At 52.0% G+C, this 20,743-nt stretch overlaps 1 protein-coding gene across 2 annotated transcripts in view; it reads right to left on the bottom strand.

Annotated features, from left to right (window-relative positions):
* Window positions 1-7,605: 7,605 nt before the first annotated feature.
* LOC102451188 (butyrophilin subfamily 1 member A1-like) overlaps window positions 7,606-20,743 on the bottom strand; it is a 55,621-nt gene continuing 42,483 nt past the window's right edge. Inside the window, exons 10-13 of one of the 2 annotated variants that reach the window (XM_075912692.1) lie at window positions 20,076-20,183; window positions 10,248-10,268; window positions 10,116-10,142; window positions 7,606-8,926 (exon numbers count right to left, since the gene is read on the bottom strand). In XM_075912692.1, coding sequence (XP_075768807.1) covers window positions 8,385-8,926; window positions 10,116-10,142; window positions 10,248-10,268; window positions 20,076-20,183 — 698 coding nt within the window. In that variant the 3' untranslated portion in view covers window positions 7,606-8,384. The remainder of the gene's footprint in view (window positions 8,927-10,115; window positions 10,143-10,247; window positions 10,269-20,075; window positions 20,184-20,743) is intronic. The other variant, XM_075912694.1, reaches the window with a different exon arrangement.

Raw genomic sequence — 20,743 nt, 5'->3', positions numbered from 1 at the left:
CTTGGGCTCCAGGGCTTGCCCCCCAGCTGGTGCCTTGAGGTAGTATGCACAGTATGCACAGTGCTGTGGTGCTTCCCCAGTGTGGGAACTGTGCTCACAGGTCCTCACATACCCCTGCCGCAATTCATTGACCGTGGCTCTGACTTGGTCTGGGGTGGGGGGAGGTGGCCTTTCTTTGCAAGGCCATGAGCCATTCGGCCATAAATATCTGCATTCCTCTGCCTGGACTGCAGGGCCTGCAGAGACTCATACTTGGACCACGGCTTTATCCATGACAGTGATGTGTAAAAGGGAAGTCAAATCCCCCGGAGCCATTGACTCCCCTATGAGGGGCACGTACAATATACATACATTGCTAATGCTTAGATATATTTGCTATTTGTATAGGAGTAAGACATGACAAAGGTCAAGGCCTGTCACAAGTAATAACTCACAATAAGGAGACGAGGGGAAGTGAAACCAGTCTTCTGTTAAGTAGAGATATGGATATATTCCACATCCTTTAAACTTGTGACCGGCTCAAGCAGGAAAGGAAAAAGGGAAGTATGGCTCGCCCATTGTTTAGCAAAAGTGAATGAATGTAACACAGCTGTAACCGCAAAGTCAGCAAGTAGGCACTGTATTTAACCTCATTTGGAAAATTAACCTGACCTATAGGAATGCTAAATGTCAATAATGAAGTAACCTATCATGTTAAGGCACCTAAACCAGGAAGGATGTTAACCCTATAAGAACCCCTGCCTATGAGATGTTGGGGGTCAGCTCTGCTTTGAACATTGAGTTCCTTAGCCGTACCTTGGTTGCAACCAATAAACTTGAGTTGGACCCAGCCTGAAAGTGTGACTCTCTTCTTGGGGTAAATCAGACTAGCCTCCAAGGGGACGAAACCAGCAATTTATGCAACAACAGTGCCTGGCACTTGCTGCCCCTTGCTTGGTCCTGCGATGCATCCATGGAAGGGCCAGAGGCGTGTCTGGGGGCTTGTGCCTGTGACATGGCTCTCCAAGAGGCAGGAAGCGCTTGATCTTAGCCGAATGGCCGAGAAACAACATTTTATGAAAAAAAACAAGAGGACAACTCTTGGTCTATACTCCTGGGCCACGCAGAGTGTCCGGCAGCCACTTCCTTGCCTCTCCCTTTGCTGCTCTTGAACTTAGCCCAAGAGCCAAGAAGCTGTATTCGCCTACCCAGAAATCTCTGCAACTGGTATGCCAGCCAATCCCTCACACCACAGAGAGCCACAGGGATGTTACTATTCCAACATCACCACCCCTGATTTTAGCCAATCGGGCAAGAAGTTATGCTTTACCCAAACCACACGGGCACTCTCTTACCTCAAGTGCACTTCATGGCAGATGTGGACTTCCCTCACTAATTTTCATAAGCCTGTCTAGCACAGGCATTGGTGGTATAGTGGTGAGCATAGCTGCCTTCCAAGCAGTTGACTGGGGTTTGACTCCCAGCCAATTCAATGTGGGGCAAGAACTGCACAGCTCTTTGAAGAGCTTCTACTTAAGCCCTGAAAAAGCAGGCAGAAGTGTGTGTTGCTGCCTCTTGCCACTTTTATTCCTCTCCAAGAGGCAGGAAGTGCTCAATCTTAGCCAAACAGCCGAGAAGCAACGCTTTAAGGCTAGAAACGCAAGGACAGTTCTTGGTTCCGTTCCTGGGGCCATGCTGAGTGTCCGGCTGCCACTTCCCCTCCTCTCCCTTTGCCGCTCTTGAACTTAGCTCAGCAGCCGAGAAGCTGCACTCGCCCACCCAGAAACCTCTGTGACTTTTCTCCCCCCAGCTTCTTTGTGAACCCTCACTCAAGGGTGTCTAGGTGGGAGCTTCTAGGAACCGGCATTCCCGTCTGTAGGGTGGGTCTGGGAGCCCCCAGCCTTTGGATCCATGTGAGACGCGATCCCAGGGGAACAATCTCCTGGAGCTTCTCCCTGTCCCATGTTCTCAGGGGACCCAGGGCCGGGGTCTGTACGGTGCCAACGTGTGTAACACATGGCAACATTTCTCCTTCCTCTGCCGGAGAGGGAGCCAGATAGTTCCCTTGAGACCACATACAGATGAGCAGGGTCTGGAGAGGTGAAGCCACTGAATGAAAAAGCAAGGAGAGCAGAGTATCAGCTACCATCTGAGAAACCTAAACATGGGGCAGTGTGATGGTCCCATGGTGTGAGGGGCAGGACTTTAACTTCTGCAATCTCAGTTCAAATGTCAGTGGGTCCTGCTGGTGAGGTGTTGGTTTGTGCAAATCTCTGCGAGTCAATCTTCTTGTCCCTATCCTTCAAGTCCACTTTGTGCCTCTTGAATTTTTCAGTTGAAGGACTTTGAAGAAGTATTTTTTAAGAACAGAACTGGTGGCACTATGGGTCACCCTGCAGTACTTGTAAGATGTTGTCCCCAATGCACTGGCCTGAGGGCCTGAATTCTTGCTACCCCTGCGGGCACCCAAACGCACCTTCTGGGCAGGGGGGCACCCTCCCCAGCTCACACCCCTGCTGTCACACACTGGCTAGCTCAGTTGGTAGAGTGGGTGACTCTTAATCTCAGAGTCATGGGTTCAACCCTCATGCTGGGCCATACCCTTCCTTAACTCACATTTTCAGTCAACTAGCAAATTCTCCCTCAACTTTCACCAGGGTTTTAGAAAGAAAAAGTCTAGTCCTGGGTCCAGCTTTAGTAGAACCAAAGAGAGAACCAACTGCAATTCCCATCTTCTGAGGAGAAGGGAAGAGGATTTTCTCCTCCTCAGTTCTAGCCACATCAGCCCAGGGAGGAGAAAAAATAACCCTCCGCCCGCTGATTGTCCCCTGTCAGCTTCTGTAGCTTCACCTCCTGCCACAGCAGCTTCAGCTTTGAGCTACAAATCTCAAGGGGCTAATGAGGAAATGAGGAGCTGGCAGCTCGGGTTAGTGGCTTCCCTGAGAACCAGAGGTGGAGTGTTCACAAGGTGCATTCCCCTCCCCTGCAGAGCAGGGTGTTGGAAAGAGCCAGGAACAGAACAAAGAACCAAGTGCCATCTATGCTGGAGTGTGTTTCTGTGGTGTGGTAGTTATTACAGGTTATGTAACAAATGAAAGGCCCCTTGTTCAAAGCCAGGTAAAACACAGGGCCATCTCTTATTGCTGCTCCCCTGAGGTGCCCAGGTAAATGCAGCTGCTGCTGACCAGCCTGTGCCCAAGATGAGCCCAACTACCATGTGACAGAGGTGGGTGATGTCAGCTGATAATGCCCCTGGGTGCCAGCCTGGGGAAGGGGAGATGAATCAGGCCAGGCAGCTGCTGGAGGCTTGTGGCTTGGCCTCCCCTGCCCTGGGAGGCTGGTGTATTGGGCCGGCTCTGCCTCCTGCCTCCCTTGTGTGACTTACCCAGTGTCCACAGGCCAAATGTCAGAAAAGCCTCTTCCAAAAAAAGCAGAAGAAAAAGCTACACAAATTGGGTTTCGAAATTTGCGTAGGTTTTTCCAGAAGAGCCGTGCAGTGTAGACACAGCCTGAGTGTTGCTCAGCACTAGTAGGAGACAGGGAGGGACAAAACGATCTATCGATACCTGCAGCCTTTCAGAACAAACCCCAGCCCCAACAACCAGCCCTTCCCTCCACCCTCATTGGGGTCTGCAGGGAAGTGTCTGGACTCAAGCCCACCCCACTATCAGCCTAAGGATTGCCTGTTCTGTAAAAGGTGCCCAGGAAATGAGGAAGCAGCTAAAGTAACTCTGGTGGGACTTGAACTCACAACTTTTGAATATTTAATTGGATTTACACTAGCCATAGTAGCTTAGAAGTCCAACATGCTTTCCATTGCACCACAGAGTCTGATGGACTGCTGAGTTCGATATCTCCACTCTCTGCTTTTCAGAATGGCAATTGCTGGGGGAAAAGAAAGGGGATCCTCCTCCTGCCAGGTCCCCAGCCTGCTCCCTGCAGAACCTCAGCCTGGCTCCTTTCCTGTCCTCTGCTTGCTGGGCCTCTGGGAATGGCCAAGTCCCAGAACTGGGTGCAGCACTGCTGGGAGCCCGGGCTGAAGCCAGGAGGGGAACTATCCCACAGGGCTGGTGGGATGTAGAAAGCTGCTCCCTGAGAACCTTTCCCACGGCAGCACCCTCAGTCTGGCCAGCCCAGCCTCTGCCCAAGGTTGGGAAGCATCTGCGGGAGCAGGTAAGAGAGACCCCCCCTTCTGAGAGAACAAGCCCCCCCTCCGGGCTGCATTGGGAGCAGGGCCGTCCTTAGGATTTATGGTGCCCTATGTGAGATTATTAAACTGGTGCCCCTATGACTGACTTGCTCTTCCACCCCTACTCCCCCCCTTCCCAGAAACCTCAGCAGCCAATCCCTTCCCTCAGACGGTGCTGCAGGCAGTGCATTCAGCTCTCTAGGGCCCAGCCCTGCTGTTACATGATCTACTGCTTCCTGTCATAGGCATGCACAGCACATTTCATTAGGGTGTGCACCAAAAGAATTTTTTTTTAATGTACGCTTTGACCCCCTCCATTAGCTACACCCCTGACCACCATTAGCCATGCCTCTGGAGGCAACACTCTCAGGGAAAGATGGACACATGACCAAAAGTAAAAGATATCATGTGACTCACCCCCTCCCAAGGATTTTTCCCACCATCCTCCTACCAACAGGGATTAGTTTGGCCCCCACCAATCCGCTCTCATGCAACTATCCTGGGATTGCATTAACCCAATGTGAGTGACATTAACTCAGGGGCAGAGAGGCTGGGGGAAGTGTTCCATCTCAGGCTGTGTCTACATTGGTACGATCTTGCACAAAAGCAGCCGCTTTTGCGCCAAAACTTGCTGTCTGTCTACACTGGCTGTGAGTTCTTGGGCAAGAACACTGATGTTCTAATGTGTGAAATCAGTGCTTCTTGCACAAGAACTCTGACGCTCCCGCTCAGGGATAAGCCCTCTTGCACAACTGTTCTTACACAAGAGGCCAGTGTAGACAGGCAACATGACTTTCTTGCGCAAGAAAGCATCTACACTGGCATGGATGCCCTTCCGCAAAAGCTCATCTCTTGCACAAAGGCACATGCCAATGTAGATGCTCTCTTCTGGAAGAGTTTTTGCACAAGAACTCTTCCGCAAAAGAGTTCTTGCGCAAAATCATGCCAGTGTAGACGTAGCCTAAGAGTTTCCTCCCATGAGCAAAATTAATGTGCTGTGCATCAGTACTGAGTTCATGTGGCTTGTTTTGATGTGCCACAGTGGCACCCAAGTTATTAATAAATATCTTATAAAGCTCTACCTTTCCCCTCTGCTCCCATGTCTCCTCCCCTTGCTCCATCAGCTCCCCTGGTGCCTGCTGCCCCCAACTCCTCACCTTCATCTGCTGTCCTGACTCCTGCCTGTTTCACTGCCCTCAGCCATCCTGAGACCTGCCCCCCTCCACCAGCCCGTCTCTCCCCCCTGTGCCCACTCTTCCGATAGCCCCACTCAAATCATGTGAGCTACCCCTCCTCATCCCCTCTTCTAACACCTCCCTCTGCAAACCTGCCCTGCCTCTCTCCTCTGGTGCTGGCCTCTCCCCTGCAGGTGTCTGCTCTTCTGCTTCACCCCCAGAATCTCCTGACACCTGCAACTTCCCTTACCCCTGGACCTTCCTGGTGCCTCCCCCTTCCCTTACTGCCCTTTCCCCCTTTGCCCTTTTTCCTTGATGCCCACCCTCTCACCAGTCTCTGCCCCATTCCTCTCCTGCCCCTCTGTGCCCTCACACATGCCTTGCTCCATCCCCACCTTTCTCATGCCCACCCCTTCTTTTAAGCCTTCTCCCAGCACCTCCCCCTCCAGCCCCCAATGCCCTCTCCTCTCCTCCCAGCATCATCCTGTCCTCCCTCCCACTGACACCTCCCCTCCTGCCCTTTTCCTCATTGTCTGCACTTGCCTCCCGCATCACCAACCGCATTAGTCGCTCCTGCACCCCAGCCACTTGGTGCCTTCTCCTTTCTTCTCCTGACCTGCCCCCTCCCATCAGCACAAGCCCTTCCTCTCCCACCCCTCCCCCTCACCTCACCTTGCCTACCTTCTGCCTTCCTGTTTGCAGGGCTGGAGTCTGCTGTGATTGGGCCCCAGAAGTCCCTGCAGCCCGGGCTCCAGACCACATGCCAGAGCTGGAGCTGGGCTGCTCAGTGTTCACAGCCCCGGCCCATCACAACACGGCTGGTCCCGTCCTAGCGAGGCTCTGCTCCCCCCACGCCCTGCTCAGCGTGTCTCCTGCTGAGGTGCAGCTTGGCTGTTTTTAAAAATGGTGCCGCAACGCCAAGCCACGTATGACCCCGCCCCCTCTGGCTCACCACATGTGACCCCCACCCCCGGCACAGCCCTGACTCCCCCCGACACTGCCGCCCGGGCTGACAGCTACCCTTCTCCAGCCGGGGTCAGCTTGCCAGCCTCCTCGCCGGAGTCCCTCCGCCAGTGGGGTCTTCTGGCAGGGCTGCCAGTGCCGGCAGTGCCCCTACTGGCTCCGGTGCAGAGCACACACCTATGCTTCCCCTCCATGCCGGGCCGGCAGAGTGATGCCCCAGAAAGCGTGGTGTCCTATGCGACTGCGTACTCCACGTATGCCTAAGCACAGCCCTGCCTATGGCCACTTGAGTTTTGCTGCAGGGACAGTACACTCCTCAGTTGCCCTGGCTCCATGTCTAAGGGCATCAATTGACAGTGGTCTGAGAACTCAGACCTCGTCTGCCATGCTTGCTCCTATGCAATGTGGGGATGTGTATGCAAACATGACTACAGCATCAGTGGTGTGTGCTCACAGACAGTGACAGGAGTAGAAGCCATGTGCTCTACCTTGGGGAATGAGTGTGCACAGTGCAATGCAGACACACATAAGAACGGCCATACTGGGTCAGACCAAAGGTCCATCTAGCCCAGTATCCTGTCTGCTGACAGTAGCCAGTGCCAGGTGTCCCAGAGAGGGTGGACCAGACAATGATCAAGCGATTTGTCTCCTGCCATCCATTTCCAGCGTTTGACAAACGGAGGCCAGGGCACAGACAAAGAGGTCTTCATTCACAGTGATATCTCCCAAGGGTTACAATCCATGGAGGATCACTTCACTACAAGGATGTTGAGCTAGTCCTTTATGTGAACATACACACAGGGGACCAATTGGGCCCCAGCCACAGTTGTGTGGGGCTCATGGAGTGTGTGGACAGGGCTGCCTGACCACCTTGTCATTTTCTGTGTTCTCTGCAGCAGGACCACCCAGGAGCAAGGGACAGTCCAGCCCTGCGGCAGCAGCACCAACCACCCAGGAACCAGTCCAGCGGGCCAAGCAACGTGTCCAACTATTCCAGAGGCATGTCCAGGTCATGGAGAGGATGGAGGCAGCAGTCAACAGCAAGCTGCAGTGACCTACAGTGCCGGCAGCAGGCATGGGGGCAGTTCCTCCAGAGGTGCAACAGGGTGTGTGACACAATCTCCACCCTCACATTGCACATCGGCCATGTTGTGCACTATGGCATGGCCTTGCCACAGCCTCCTGCCCTCCCTGCCATGCCCATACCCCCTCCTGCCGCACCCCATCCTGCCCACCACCTCCCCATGCTGCCTACCCCAACCCAGCTTGAAAGACACCAAGGCCTCCGCACCCACCGAGGCAGTGGTAGGAGCTGCCCCTCTCAGTTGAGAGCCCCTTCCTCCTCCCCTCCTAGTTCAGAGCTGCCTCCCATTGCCTGCCCGTCATCCCTATGTACATACATACAGTTTATTGTGTCTAACAAAAACAGTCATGTTTATTGGGAGGTGAGGGAAGGGAAGGGTTGGGGATGGGAGGTAAATTTGGACACCAGACAGAAGCAACCCTAGTATGGGGCCTGGGAGAACATCTCCTTGCGGGCCTCTCAGATACACATCCCATCATGGTGCGCCTGCTGGATGGCAGCTGTCTGGGGCAGCTCAAATGCCCAGCCCTTGCCTGCCATCCACCCCGGGAGAAAAGCCTCCCTGTTCCACTCCACAATGTTGTGCAGTACACAACATGCTGCAACAACCTCCACGATGCTCTGCTCGCCCATGTTGAGACGGGTAAGCAGACAACGGAATTGTGTCTTCAGCTATCCGAAGGCATACTCCACCTGGTTGTGGGCCTGGCTCAGGTGCAGGTTGAATCTTTCCTGGCCAAGGTCCATGCATCCGGTATATGGCCACATTAGCCAAAGCATGAGGGTGTAGGCCGCATTTACCATGATGCACACTTATCTGCAACCCCACTTCTCTGCCCCCCTCCCTTCCTCTAGCTCACAGGCCTGGTACTGAGAACTGAGAAGGGAGGGAAGTCAAGGGAAAGGCAGCAGATGCCCTTTACCCCATAGAGGTGGCAGTGCCAGGAGGGGACAGTCTCTGTCATGGGTGTCCCTGTCAGCAACAGAGTTTCTGTCAAGGCTCAGGTGGGACTGGGCAAATTATCAGGGGATCCATGTTTGTACCCCCTTTATTGTATTCAGGGTTAAAATAAGGGCGCAGCGTCCCAGAGAAGGTGTCGGTGAAAGTGAAGAGATGGGACCTGTCAGTCACATTGTAAAACGAGACCTCGCCCGCCTCGTAGTCCAGGAAAATCCCCAACCGGCTGGGCCTGGCGCTCATGGGGAGAGGGGTCCTGCTGGAGGTGTTGGCTGTACATTGACCATCCACCTGCCATATTGTCCAGTATCCATTTGCAGGTACAAACAGAATATGCCCCTTCCTGGTCACAGTTTCTCTACAGACTCCCAGAGTCCAGACTTTTTTGTCTCCAACCTCCACCTCCCAGTAATGCCTCCCGCTTGTGAATCCCTCAGTGCCCAGGACAACTGCCATAGTATCAAATCTCTCAGAATTATTGGGCAGACCCTGGTGCTTGTCTCTGTGCACCACATGTTTCCGATCCTCAGACAGGACGAGGTAGGGATTTGCCGTCTCTGGATCCAGAGTCACGTCCACTGGGGAGAAAGTCACACAGTCAGTGCCGGGGACAGGCTGGTCACTGGGACCAAAGGGAAATTAACCTGCCTAGCTGTTAATCGGAGTGTTGTGAAGCTGTTGCATGTTAAGGGGAGGGAGGGCTCCCTCTAAAAAGAGAACTGGATGGGAACGATGAGGTTAGAGGTGGGGGAGGGTAAGTTTGAAGAGGAGCTCCCATAGGAACAGAAATGAAAGTAGGGGTGCTCTGGCGGACAGCCCCTGCAAGAGCTGGCTGACCTGCGGCAAACACCAGCAGGGAGCTATTGAAAGAGCCGACAGGGACCTGGGCAGCAATGGGGCAGTGGCTGCAAGACATTTTAAGCTACTTTCACCACTGCATAGCAGAAGCAGGTGCTAGTGGGGGGAGGGGCAGAAATGTGAGGGCGGGGCAGGCACCAGGGAGAGGAGAGGTGCAGGAGTTGGTGCTGGAGGGGTGCTAGAAAGTAGTGGGGGAAGGGAATGGTGGGGAGGAGCAGGCATTGGGAGCATCAGGGCAAGGGAAGGGGCAAGCAGATGAGGAGCGGGGACGGGAATACCGTGTGGGAAGAGGAAGGGGGAAGAAGGAGGCAAATTGGAGGCAGAGGGAGGGATGAGGAGAGGATCGGTTGCAGGGGGCAGATTGGTGTGAGGAGAGGGGCAGATGCCATGGAACAGATGAGGGTTAACAGAGGGGTGAATTCTGGAGGGGGAGTAGAGAGGTGGGTAAGAAGAGGTGCAGCTACCAAAGGATGAGAGAAAGGGGCAGGAGCCAAGCAGGAAGAAGGGGGTAAGGAGACAGGCATCTAGCAGGGAGGAAGGGGAGAAAGACAGGGATGAGGAGAGAATCAGGCACTTAGAGGAGGAGGAGGAGGGTGAGGGAGGACCCATCCCCGTGGGGGCAGGAGGTGAAGAGAGGGGTTGGCCCCAGGAGACAGAGAGTGAGTGTGCTGCTGGGGGCAGCAACAAGAGAGTTCACCTGCCCTGGAGCTTGCTGTGGCCAGTGGGGAAAGGGACAGTGGGAGGTTTTTCTCTGGCCTTAACCCTGCAGCATCTAGTTCACACTACAAGTGCGTCATCCCTGGCAATGCCCCACCCCAGGGCCTGCACCCCTCCCCCACCCAAACTCCCTCCTAGGGCCTTAGGCAGGTTGGGGCAGCTATGAGCTCTGACCAGCGGGAGGTACAGTACCTGCATATAGCTGAGCACATCTCCACCCTGCAACCAAACACAGACACTGGTGAGAAAGCCCTGAGCGAGCACAGACACACTGAGCTGAAGACAGTGTCACACAAGGGCTGTACTGGGGGGGATGGAACTTACTGAGCTCAGCCTGGAGTCTGCCTGAAAATAAAACACAGAGAAACGAATCAATGTCACGTTATCTCACAGAACAGAAGTGAATGAAAAATACCCTCAAGCAGGGAAGTTAAAACCTACAAGAAGAAGAGTACATTGGAGAAGTGGATGTTGGGAATAAATAGACTAAAATCGAACTAGAAGAGTGAATGGCCAGCAGTATAAAAAAAATACCAGGGGTTTATTTCAGTCTACCAGAATCAGGAATACTGTGAGCCAGGGGTCCTCTGGATCAGCAAGGATAAAAGGAGCAATTGAGAAGGAGGAGGAGAATGCTGAGAGCATGAGGCTAAGGGAAGGCGTAAGCAGATGAGGAGCGGGGAGGGGGCTACCATGTGGGAGGAGGGAGGAGAAAGGAGATGCACGTAAATCGGAGAGAGACTTCTCTTAGAGGAGAATCCGTTGATAGAGATTCTCTAAGCTGTAGTCGGAAAGAGAGGAGGGGAGAGGGCAAACCATTGGCCAGAGCTGACAAACAACCACATACAAAGGAATCCAATGCATCAGGGAAGGGCAGACAAATAACCAGTGGCAAATTTTTAAAGCGCTTGTACACAAATGCTAGGAGTCTGACTAATAAGATGCGTGAACTAGAGTACCTCGTATTAAATGAAGAGATAGACATAATAGGCATCACTGAAACCTGGTGGAATGAGGAAAATCTGTGGGACACAATCATACCGGGATATAAAATATATAGAAAGGATAGAGCAGGCCGGGTGGGTGGCGGAGTGGCACTGTATGTGAAAGATAATGTAGAATCAAATGAAATAAAAATATTAAGTGAATCAACATGTTCCATAGAATCGCTAGGATAGTAATTCCATGCTCCAATAATAACAAATTAGCAGTAGGGATATATTACCGACCACCTGACCAGGACAGCGATACTGACATAGAAATGCTGAGGGAGATTAGAGAGGCTACCAAAATAGAGAACTCTATAATAATGGGGGATTTTAATTACCCCCATATTGACTGGATACATGTCACCTCAGGAAGAGAAGTGGAGATAAAATTTCTCAATGGCTTAAATGACTGCTTCTTGGAGCAGCTAGTGCAGGAACCCACAAGGGGAGAGGCAATTCTCGATTTAGTCCTGAGTTAGTCCAGCACCCTGGCATTTAATTTCAAAAAGGGGAATTACACAAAAATGAGGAGGTTTGTTAAACAGAAATTAAAAGGCACAGTGACTAGAGCCAAATCCCTGAAAGCTGCATGGAAACTTTTTAAAGACACCATAATAGAGGCCCAACTTAAATGTATACCCCAAATTAAAAAACATAGCAAGAGACCTAAAAAAGAGTCACTGTGGCTTAACCACCATGTAAAAGAAGCAGTGAGGGACAAAAAGGTATCTTTTAAGAAGTGGAAGTCCAATCCTAGTGAGATAAATAGAAAGGAACATAAACACTGTCAAATCAAGTGTAAACATGTAATAAGAAAAGCAAAAAAAGATTTTGAGGAACAGCTATCCAAAAACTCAAAAAGAAATAACAAAATGTTTTTTAAGTACATTAGAAGCAGGAAGCCTGCTAAAAAGCCTGTGGGTCCCCTAGATGATCGAGCTATAAAAGGAGCAATCAAGGACGATAAAGCCATTGCGGAGAAACTAAATGATTTCTTTGCTTCAGTCTTCACGGCTGAGGATGTTGGGGAGATTCCTGAATCTGCACCGTCCTTGGTAGGTGATGAATCTGAGGAACTGTCCCGGATTGAAGTGTCATTAGAGGAGGTTTTGGAACAAATAGAAAAACTTAATGTTAACAAATCTCCGGGACCTGATGGCAATCATCCAAGGGTTCTAAAAGAACTTACATGGGAAATTGCTGAGCTATTATCTGTGGTTTGTAACCTATCCTTTAAATCGGCTTCCGTACCTAATGACTGGAAGGTAGCCAACGTGACACCAATATTTAAAAAGGGCTCTAGAGGCGATCCTGGCAATTACAGACCGGTAAGTCTAACTTCAGTACCGGGCAAATTAGTCGAAACAATAGTAAAGAATAAAATTGTGAATAATGTAGAAAAACATAATTTGTTGGACAAAAGTCAACATGGTTTCTGTAAAGGGAAATCCTGTCTTACTAATCTATTAGAATTCTTTGAAGGGGTTAACAAACATGCGGACAAGGGGGATCCAGTAGATATAGTATACTTGGATTTTCAGAAAGCCTTTGACAAGGTCCCTCACCAAAGGCTCTTGTGTAAATTACATGGCCATGGGATAAGAGGGAAGGTCCTTTCTTGGATTGAGAACTGGCTAAAAGACAGGAAACAAAGGGTAGGAATAAATGGTAAATTTTCAGATTGGAGAGGGGTAACTAGTGGTGTACCCCAAGGGTCAGTCCTGGGACCAATCCTTTTCAACTTATTCATAAATGATCTGGAGAAAGGGGTAAGCAGTGACGTAGTAAAGTTTGCAGATGATACCAAACTGTTTAGGATAGTCAAGACAGAAGCAGACTGTGAGGGACTCCAAGAAGATCTCACCAAACTGAGTGACTGGGCAACAAAATGGCAAATGAAATTTAATGTGGATAAGTGTAAAGTAATGCATATCGGGAAAAATAACCCCAACTATACGTACAGTATGATGGGGGCTAATTTGGCTACGACAAATCAGGAAAGAGATCTTGGAGTTATCATGGACAGTTCTCTGAAAACTTCCACACAGTGTGCAGCGGCGGTCAAAAAGGCAAATAGGATGCTAGGAATTATTAGGAAAGGGATAGAAAATAAGACCCAGAACATCTTACTGCCCCTGTATAAAACTATGGTACGCCCACATCTTGAATACTGTGTACAGATGTGGTCTCCTCACCTCAAAAAAGATATTTTGGCCTTGGAAAGGGTTCAGAAAAGGGCAACTAAAATTATTAGGGGTTTGGAACGGGTCCCATATGAGGAGAGGCTAGACTGGGACTTTTCAGTTTAGAAAAGAGGAGACTGAGGGGGGATATGATAGAGGTCTATAAAATCATGAGTGGTGTGGAGAGGGCTGATAAAGAAAAGTTATTTATTAGTTCCCATAATAGAAGAACTAGAGGACACCAAATGAAATTAATGGGTAGCAGGTTTAAAACTAATAAAAGGAAGTTCTTCTTCACAGAGCGTGTTGTCAACCTGTAGAACTCCTTGCCAGAGGAGGCGGTGAAGGCTAGGACTATAATAGAGTTTAAAGAGAAGCTGGATAAATTCATGGAGGTTAGGTCCATAAAAGGCTATTAGCCAGGGAATAAAATGGTGTCCTTGGCCTCTGTTTGTCAGAGGCTGGAGAAGGATGGCAGGAGACAAATCGCTTGATCATTGTCTTTGGTCAACCCTCTCTGGGGTACCTGGTGCTGGCCACTGTCGGTAGACAGGATACTGGGCTAGATGGACCTTTGGTCTGACCCAGTACGGCTGTTCTTATGTTATGTTCTTATGAAGGAGAGGAGGGGGCAAATTGGAGGCAGAGGGAGGGACGAGGAGAGGATTGGTTGCAGGGGGCAGGTGCCAAAGAACAATCAGTAGTCCCCAATGTGGAGCCCGCGGGTGCCATGGCGCCCGCTGGGCCATTTATGTGCGCCCGCTGAACAATCTGGGCCGGCCCGCCCCCCAGGCATGTGGCACATGCGTGGTGTCGGCCCGGGCGCGAGGCGCATGGGTGGCCCCTGCCCCAGGCACGCAGCACATGCTGGTGCCAGCCCCAGGCACATGTGCGGTGCTGGCCCTGGGCGCACGGGACATGGGCGACCCCTCCCCCGGACATGCGGCACATGAGCGGCCCCGCCCCTGGGCGCCCTGCAGCCCCAAAAGGTTGGGGACCACTGGTTCACCCCCACATCCTGGGCAGTAGGGCTCAGGTTTTGGCTTTGGCCCTCCAACACAGGGTGTCAGGACTACAGCAGGCTCAAGTTTCAGCCTACCCCTCTGCCCCAAGGTTGTGTAGTAATTGCAGTGCAATGAAGTTTTAGACTCTGCCCTAGATGGATTATTGCTCTGTCTGGACTGCAGGCCAGAGACCTCACCTTAGGCTGTTTGGGTGGCAGTGTTAGGGGCCATTCGGCACACTCCAGCCATTCCCCTCCAGCCAGATATCTCATTCCTGGCCCAGCCTGCCCCCATGCAGCCGGACACCTCACTTCATCACTCCCTACTCTTGGTCAGAATCCTTTCTCCTCCCTCCTCCCACATGGTAGCCCCCTCCCCACTCCTCATCTGCTTACCCCTTCCCTTAGCCTTATACCCTCCTATATGCTCTCAAGGTACACTGCTTTTTTCCCCCAATTCTTCTGTAGAAAGGTTTTTCCAACATTTGGCCTGTCTAGACCGGGCCAAATGTCAGAAATAAACCTTCTTTTGGAAGTCCCCTTATTCCTTGTGGAACGAGGAATACAGGGGTTGCCGAAAGAGCATGATTGCTTTCCCTCTAAAAAAGCAGAACAAATGCATCCCTGGACATGGAAGAGTTTTTTTAGGACACCTCTGGTATCCTGGAAAAACTCCTGCAGTTTAGCCGTGCCCTCACTGGGTTGAGACAGGATGTGTAGGCTCTGAGGTAGGAATGAGGGATTTGGGTGTGGGAAGAGGTGAGAGGTGCAAGCTCTGGGAGGGAATTTGGATGCAGGAGGAAGTGGAGTAAGGGATGCTGGCTCGGGGAAGGGGCTCCAGGTTGGGGACTGTTGGGGTCAGGTGGAGGGTTGGGGGCTGAGCAAGCCACAGGCCTGTGGCTGTGAGGGTGCAGGAGTTTGGGTTGGGGTGTGAGAGGGGCTCAGGGCAGGGAGGCTGGCAGTATGATGGGCTCAGGACCCAGATTTGCAGTGTGTGGATGGTGCAGGAGTGTTGTGGCAGAAAACTGGGGATGTAGGGGTGCAGGAGTTTGAGGATGTGAGAGGCTTAGGACAGGAGGTTCCAGTGTATGATAGGCTCAAATTTGGAGTTAGGTGGCAATACAGGAGTGATATGATAGTACAGCCAGATGGGGGCTTGGCCCCAATTTGGGGTATGTTGGCCAGGCTTCACTTTTAAATAAAATATGTCAAACACAAGTTTCAGCATTGTCTTTATTTATGAGAGGGGCGGGGAACCTGTTTTGAGTCAGCGGTCACTGACCCACAGAAAAGTCAGTTGGGGCCACACAGGTGAGATGCAAAAAAAACCCCAAAAAACAAAACACTCCTCCAAAAACCCCCCAGCCTCACTAATGTAGCCCCAACAATGCTGGTGGGAGTAGGGGACATGGTACTGGGGAAGGGTGTTAGTGGGTGCTGGGGTGGAGACAGGGTGCTAGTGGGGGCAGGGACAGAGTGTTGGCAGAGCCGGGGACAGGGTGCTGGGACGAGGAGAGAATGATAGTGGAGGGAGGGGACAGGGTGCCAGTGGGTGCTGAAGCAGGGGACAGGGTGCCAGTGGGGGCAGGGGACAGGGTGCTGGGGGGGAACAGGATGCCAGTGGGGGCAGGGGCAGCGAATAGGGTGCTGTGGCAGGGGACAGTGTGTTGGTGGGGGCAGGGGACAGGGTGCTGGGGCAGGTGGCAGGCTGATGGGGCAGATAGCAGGCTGCCAGTGGGTGCTGGGGCACGAAACAGGGTGTTGGTGGGGGAAGGGAACAGGGAGTCCCCAGCACATGCCTCCTCCCAGGACTCCTATGCCCATCCCCTCCGCAGGGGAAAGACATCCCGGCACGTGCCTCTTCTGGGGACTCTTACCCCCCCACAGAGGAGGGAAGTCCGTGCACACCTCCTCCAGGGACTCCTACGCCCTACTCCCCGCAGGGAAAGGACATCCCCAGCACACCACAGACCTGGCCTTTCAGGTACCATGGTGGCTGTTTCGGGGACGGGGAGCAGCCAGTGCACTTCCTGAAAACCGGGAAGTGGCACGCAGCTGCGGGACTACCTTCTACCCCGCAGAAAGCCAGCGTTACCTCCATTGTCACAGGAGATAGCGTTAGTGGGGCTTTCTGGAGGGAGAGAAATGGGGGGTCCTGAATACCTCATGACTGACTGGTTGGGCCCTCCCGATTGACCAGTCAATCGCGATCGATGGGTTGGTGACCATGACACTAAGGGTACCTCACAGCAACTAGTCACAGGTGTCTTGTTTTAATATATTTTATTCCACGCATATGGACTGCTTAAAGAGAGAAAGAGTATGGCTACGTCTAGACTGGCATGATTTTCCGGAAATGCTTTTAATGGAAAAGTTTTCCGTTAAAAGCATTTTTGGAAAAGAGCATCTAGATTGGCACGGATGCTTTTCCACAAAAGCACTCTGTACCAATCCAGACGCGCTTTTCTGCAAGAAAGCCCCGATCGCCATTTTAGCAATCGGGGTTTTTTTGTGGAAAACAAATCTGAGCTGTCTACACTGGCCCTTTTGCCTCAACGGAGCAGCATAGTATTTCTGCAAAAAGCACTGATTTCTTACAGTAGGAAATTAGTGCTTTTGCGGAAATTCAAGCGGCCAGTGTAGACAGCTGGCAAGTTTTTCCAGAAAAGCGGCTGATTTTCCGGAAAAACTGGCCAGACTGGACACAGCCTATGGCTACATCTACACTGGCCCCTTTTCCGAAAGGGGCATGCTAATTTTATAGGTCGTAATAGGGAAATCCGCGGGGGATTTAAATATCCCCCGCGGCATTTAAATAAAAATGTCCGCCGCTTTTTTCCGGCTTTTAGAAAAGCCGGAAAAGAGCGTCTACACTGGCCCCGATCCTCCGGAAAAAGCCCCTTTCTGGAGGATCTCTTATTCCTACTTTGAAGTACAGATCTGCCTGTGTGTGGAGGTCCCTGAATTCAGCATCCCTGCTGCCTGAGTCTGTCCTGCAGTTGTGCATCATTCAACCTGTCCCACAGGCTATGGGCTGTGTGCCGGAGCAGCCATCCTTGCTGCTTGGGACCCAGATCCACTCACCTGAGGTCTGGCTATCCTGGGAAAGGAGGAGAGTAGGTCTCTGTCTAGTTCCTTTCTGCTGCCCTCTGAATGGCCCCAGCTCCTGACTTGGGGGGGAAAGAGGACCTTTAAGGAGCAGTGGGCACTGTCTAGGGTTTTTTGCGTAGTGTCCTCCTCAGGATCCCTGATTTTACACCTATGACCCTCACTTGCGTCATTTTGACTCACATCAAGTAGATCTCATCAGGGCACTTTGGTGTCAGACCTTGTGGGATGTGTGGAATAGCTTAATTAGGGCAGAAGAGAGTAAATTGAGGTAGGGTGCTTGCCAGCCCACCCTGAACCAGCAGGGTCACTATGATACTCTGACCCAGCCAGATAGACTCAGGACAGGCTAAGGAAACAGCCAGCCTCTTTCACACTGAGATCCTCATTCCCCTCGGCAGTGTCTACTGTTCCTTGTGCGAGGAGCTGTGTGGGCCAACAGCCCCTTGTTCTGTCTCCACAGTACCTGGCTCATACGTGGGCACTAGTGCAGTGGTCACCAACCAGTAGATCGGGAGCTATCGGTAGAACTTGGAGCCTGACAGGTGATCCTGGCTGGTTTGGCCAGGAAGCTATCAAGTGCAGCACTTCAGTTGCCCCTTCACCCGCTGTCATGCTGCTCCAGCCCTCTGCCTCGGAGCTGCCCCCTGGGAGCCTCTGACTTGCTGTGCAGGGTGTGGGAGCGAGAAGTGGGAGGGAGGGGGCACTGATGTCAGGGTGTCCCTCCTCCCTACTCCTGGTACCCTGTCTCCACACAGAGACATGGCGATGGACGGAGCCTGGTAATTCAAACCAGTCACTCTCACACATTGTGTGCGTGTGTCTGTCTCTGTGACACACTCACTCACTCTTTCTCTCTCATCTCCCAACCCAACACATACATGGGAGTTTGTTGTTACTCCTTGCAAAATGGGTATTTTTGGTTTGTGACTGGTCTGTGCATTGTATAATTTTCATGTCTCTCTTATGCTTAGATGTAATTCTTTGAGTTGTGAGTTCTAAAATGCTGAACATGCCAAGGTTGGAGTCATTAGCCCTATGGCAATTGCTGCTCCTGGAAGTGGCTGGCATGTCTCTGCAGCCCCTGAGAGAGGCAGATCAGGGGGTCTCCACATACTGTCCTTGCCTGCAGTCACCACTCCTGCAGCTCCCACTGATCAGTAACGGGGAACTGTGACCAGTAGAAGCTGTGGGGTCAGTGCCTGTAGATGAGGGGCAGCACATGTGCCATGGAGCCACTGCTGTACATGCCAGCTGCTTTCAGGAGGGGCGCAGGGCCAGGGCAGAAGTAAGCCTGCCTTAACCCCGCTGCTCCACCACCCGGAAGCTGTCACAATTAAATAGTGCCCAGCCAGAGCCTGCTTCCTGAACCCCAGTCCCAACTCTGAACCTCCTCTTACACCCAATCTCCTGCCCAAGACATGAGCCCACTGCAGCCAAACTCCTTCCCAGAGCTTGCACCCTGAAACCCCCAGCAGGACAGGGTGGTGAGAAGGCCCAGAGAACAAGGAGGCAAGTGTCAGTGGCTTTGTCAGCACCCCGGGAAGCACCCCCAAACACGTGTCATACTCCTCAGAAACCATGAGAGGTAAGACCACCACATTGGGTATGGAGCTTCCTCTTACTCTAACTTAAACCAAGGCCTGGGGTTGGTTGTGGCAGGAAAATGGGAAGTGCTTGAAATCCAATGATTTTCCATAACATGGAAAGGGAGGGGCACAGAAAGGAGGGATGCCATACTTCAGGCTCACCTCTGGAGGCAGCAAGTGCAGGGAACAGCAATACTGCAGCGTGACCGTTGTGGGGCAGCCGCAGCAGAAACACAGTGGCCACCTACAGATGGGGTTCTCCACCCTGCAGCCGCCTGGACTAGGTAAGTGCCCCTAGCCTCAACTCTCTGGCCCAGCCCACACCCTGGAAGACAGATGGGGGCTCCAGGAGCCATGGCCCAACCCGACCCCCACCTCATAAGGCAGGTGGGGGATCTAGGAGCCATGGCCTGACCCAGCCCTCACTCAGAACTTAGGCTGGGGGGGGGGGGGGGAGACCATGGCCTGTCCTGTTCTCCTGTCCCTGGAACACATGTCAGGGCCAGGAACCATGGCACATCCTCTCCCCATCCCCCCAGTAGCCACTGGGGGAGACGCTGTGATCTGCAGCCCATCACCACCCCAGCTTTTCTGTGGGGCCCAGAGCCCTGGCCCTCCCCTCCAGACCAGCGATACCTTTACTACCATGGGAGGCTCCAGTAAGCCCCCTGCCCTGAGCTCCCTGCCCAGCTCCCCCTACCTCTGCCCTAAGTCCCATCACATACCCAATCCTGCATTCTCCACCTCCTACCATCTTCCCTGACCCCCTGTCCACACTCATGCATCCTACCACACCTTGAGCTCAGCCCAGCCCCTGCCTTCACTTCTGTATCCTCACCCCCTGGTCACAGTCCTCCCTCACATTCAAACCCCTGCCCCAACTCCTGAACCCAGACCTTTGGCCTGAACCCTACACTCACCCAGACCCCTGCCCTGACTCCTGCAACACATACCCCTTTCCAGAGTCATCCCACACCCTCTGCTCGAACTCTTGCATGCCTACCCCGCCCTGAGCCCACCACCATCCAACGCCCTGCCCTATAAAATTATTTAAATAAATCTTATATATTTTCTTTTATTTACTCTCCCCTCCCCCCAAAAAACGTATCACAGTTAAGGACCCAAAATCTCACTTGGGGGGGTGACACCAATGCATGGCACTGGAAATCATCTCAGCTGGGTATAACTGGCTGTGGATGAGCACGGTTGATGAAATGAAGATTTGGCTCTTCGCCAATCTTTCCCCTAGCACACTGCATTCTTCCTTCTTGTGACTTTACCTTTTGCTCTGCATAGTGTCCAGATGCCATAGCTAGGCAGGGCAATGAGAAGAGGAAGGATCACTGCCAGAGCCACTATCCAGGGAGAGCCCCGTGGGAAAAAGAGAGCTGTAAAAGAAAGTGTCATTGACTTAGGAACGAACATGCAGAATGAAGACAGGACATTCAGAAAGTAGTGACAAAGTGGTTGGTAAAAAAGAATCTCACAGGGAAATACAGTGTGAAATATGGCTCCTTTAACCTTTATTATTAAACCAATGAAATTCCAAGTTCTAATCTATTTACTAAAAATGGTTAATTAGTGAAAAGGAAGATATTAGTGGTGGGGAGGACATGGCAAAACTCCATTTCACCCATCGCCTGTTGATGTAAGTTAGAGCAGCCCCATGGCTTCTTAAGCAGAGGTCAGGCTGAAACCAGATCAGAGATGTCTGACCAGTTACTGAGGATGCACAATCCTGTGCTCAGCCACACAGGGATTTTAATAACACCAAAGCCTGAGTCTCAGTGTGAGTTTGCACTGCAGTACAGACATACCCTGTATGGTCCTTTCTCACTGGAGGCAGGGGTTTCCTACAGAATCTGGAATCACTAAGGAGTGATTGGTACAAAATTCCACAGAAGAGGCAAATTCTCCAGACCTTGTACCTTGACCTTCTAGGGAATAG

Source organism: Pelodiscus sinensis, chromosome 31, assembly GCF_049634645.1.
Source record: "Pelodiscus sinensis isolate JC-2024 chromosome 31, ASM4963464v1, whole genome shotgun sequence".
Taxonomy (NCBI): Eukaryota; Metazoa; Chordata; order Testudines; family Trionychidae; genus Pelodiscus; species Pelodiscus sinensis.
This window is presented reverse-complemented; position numbering and strand designations above follow the sequence as displayed.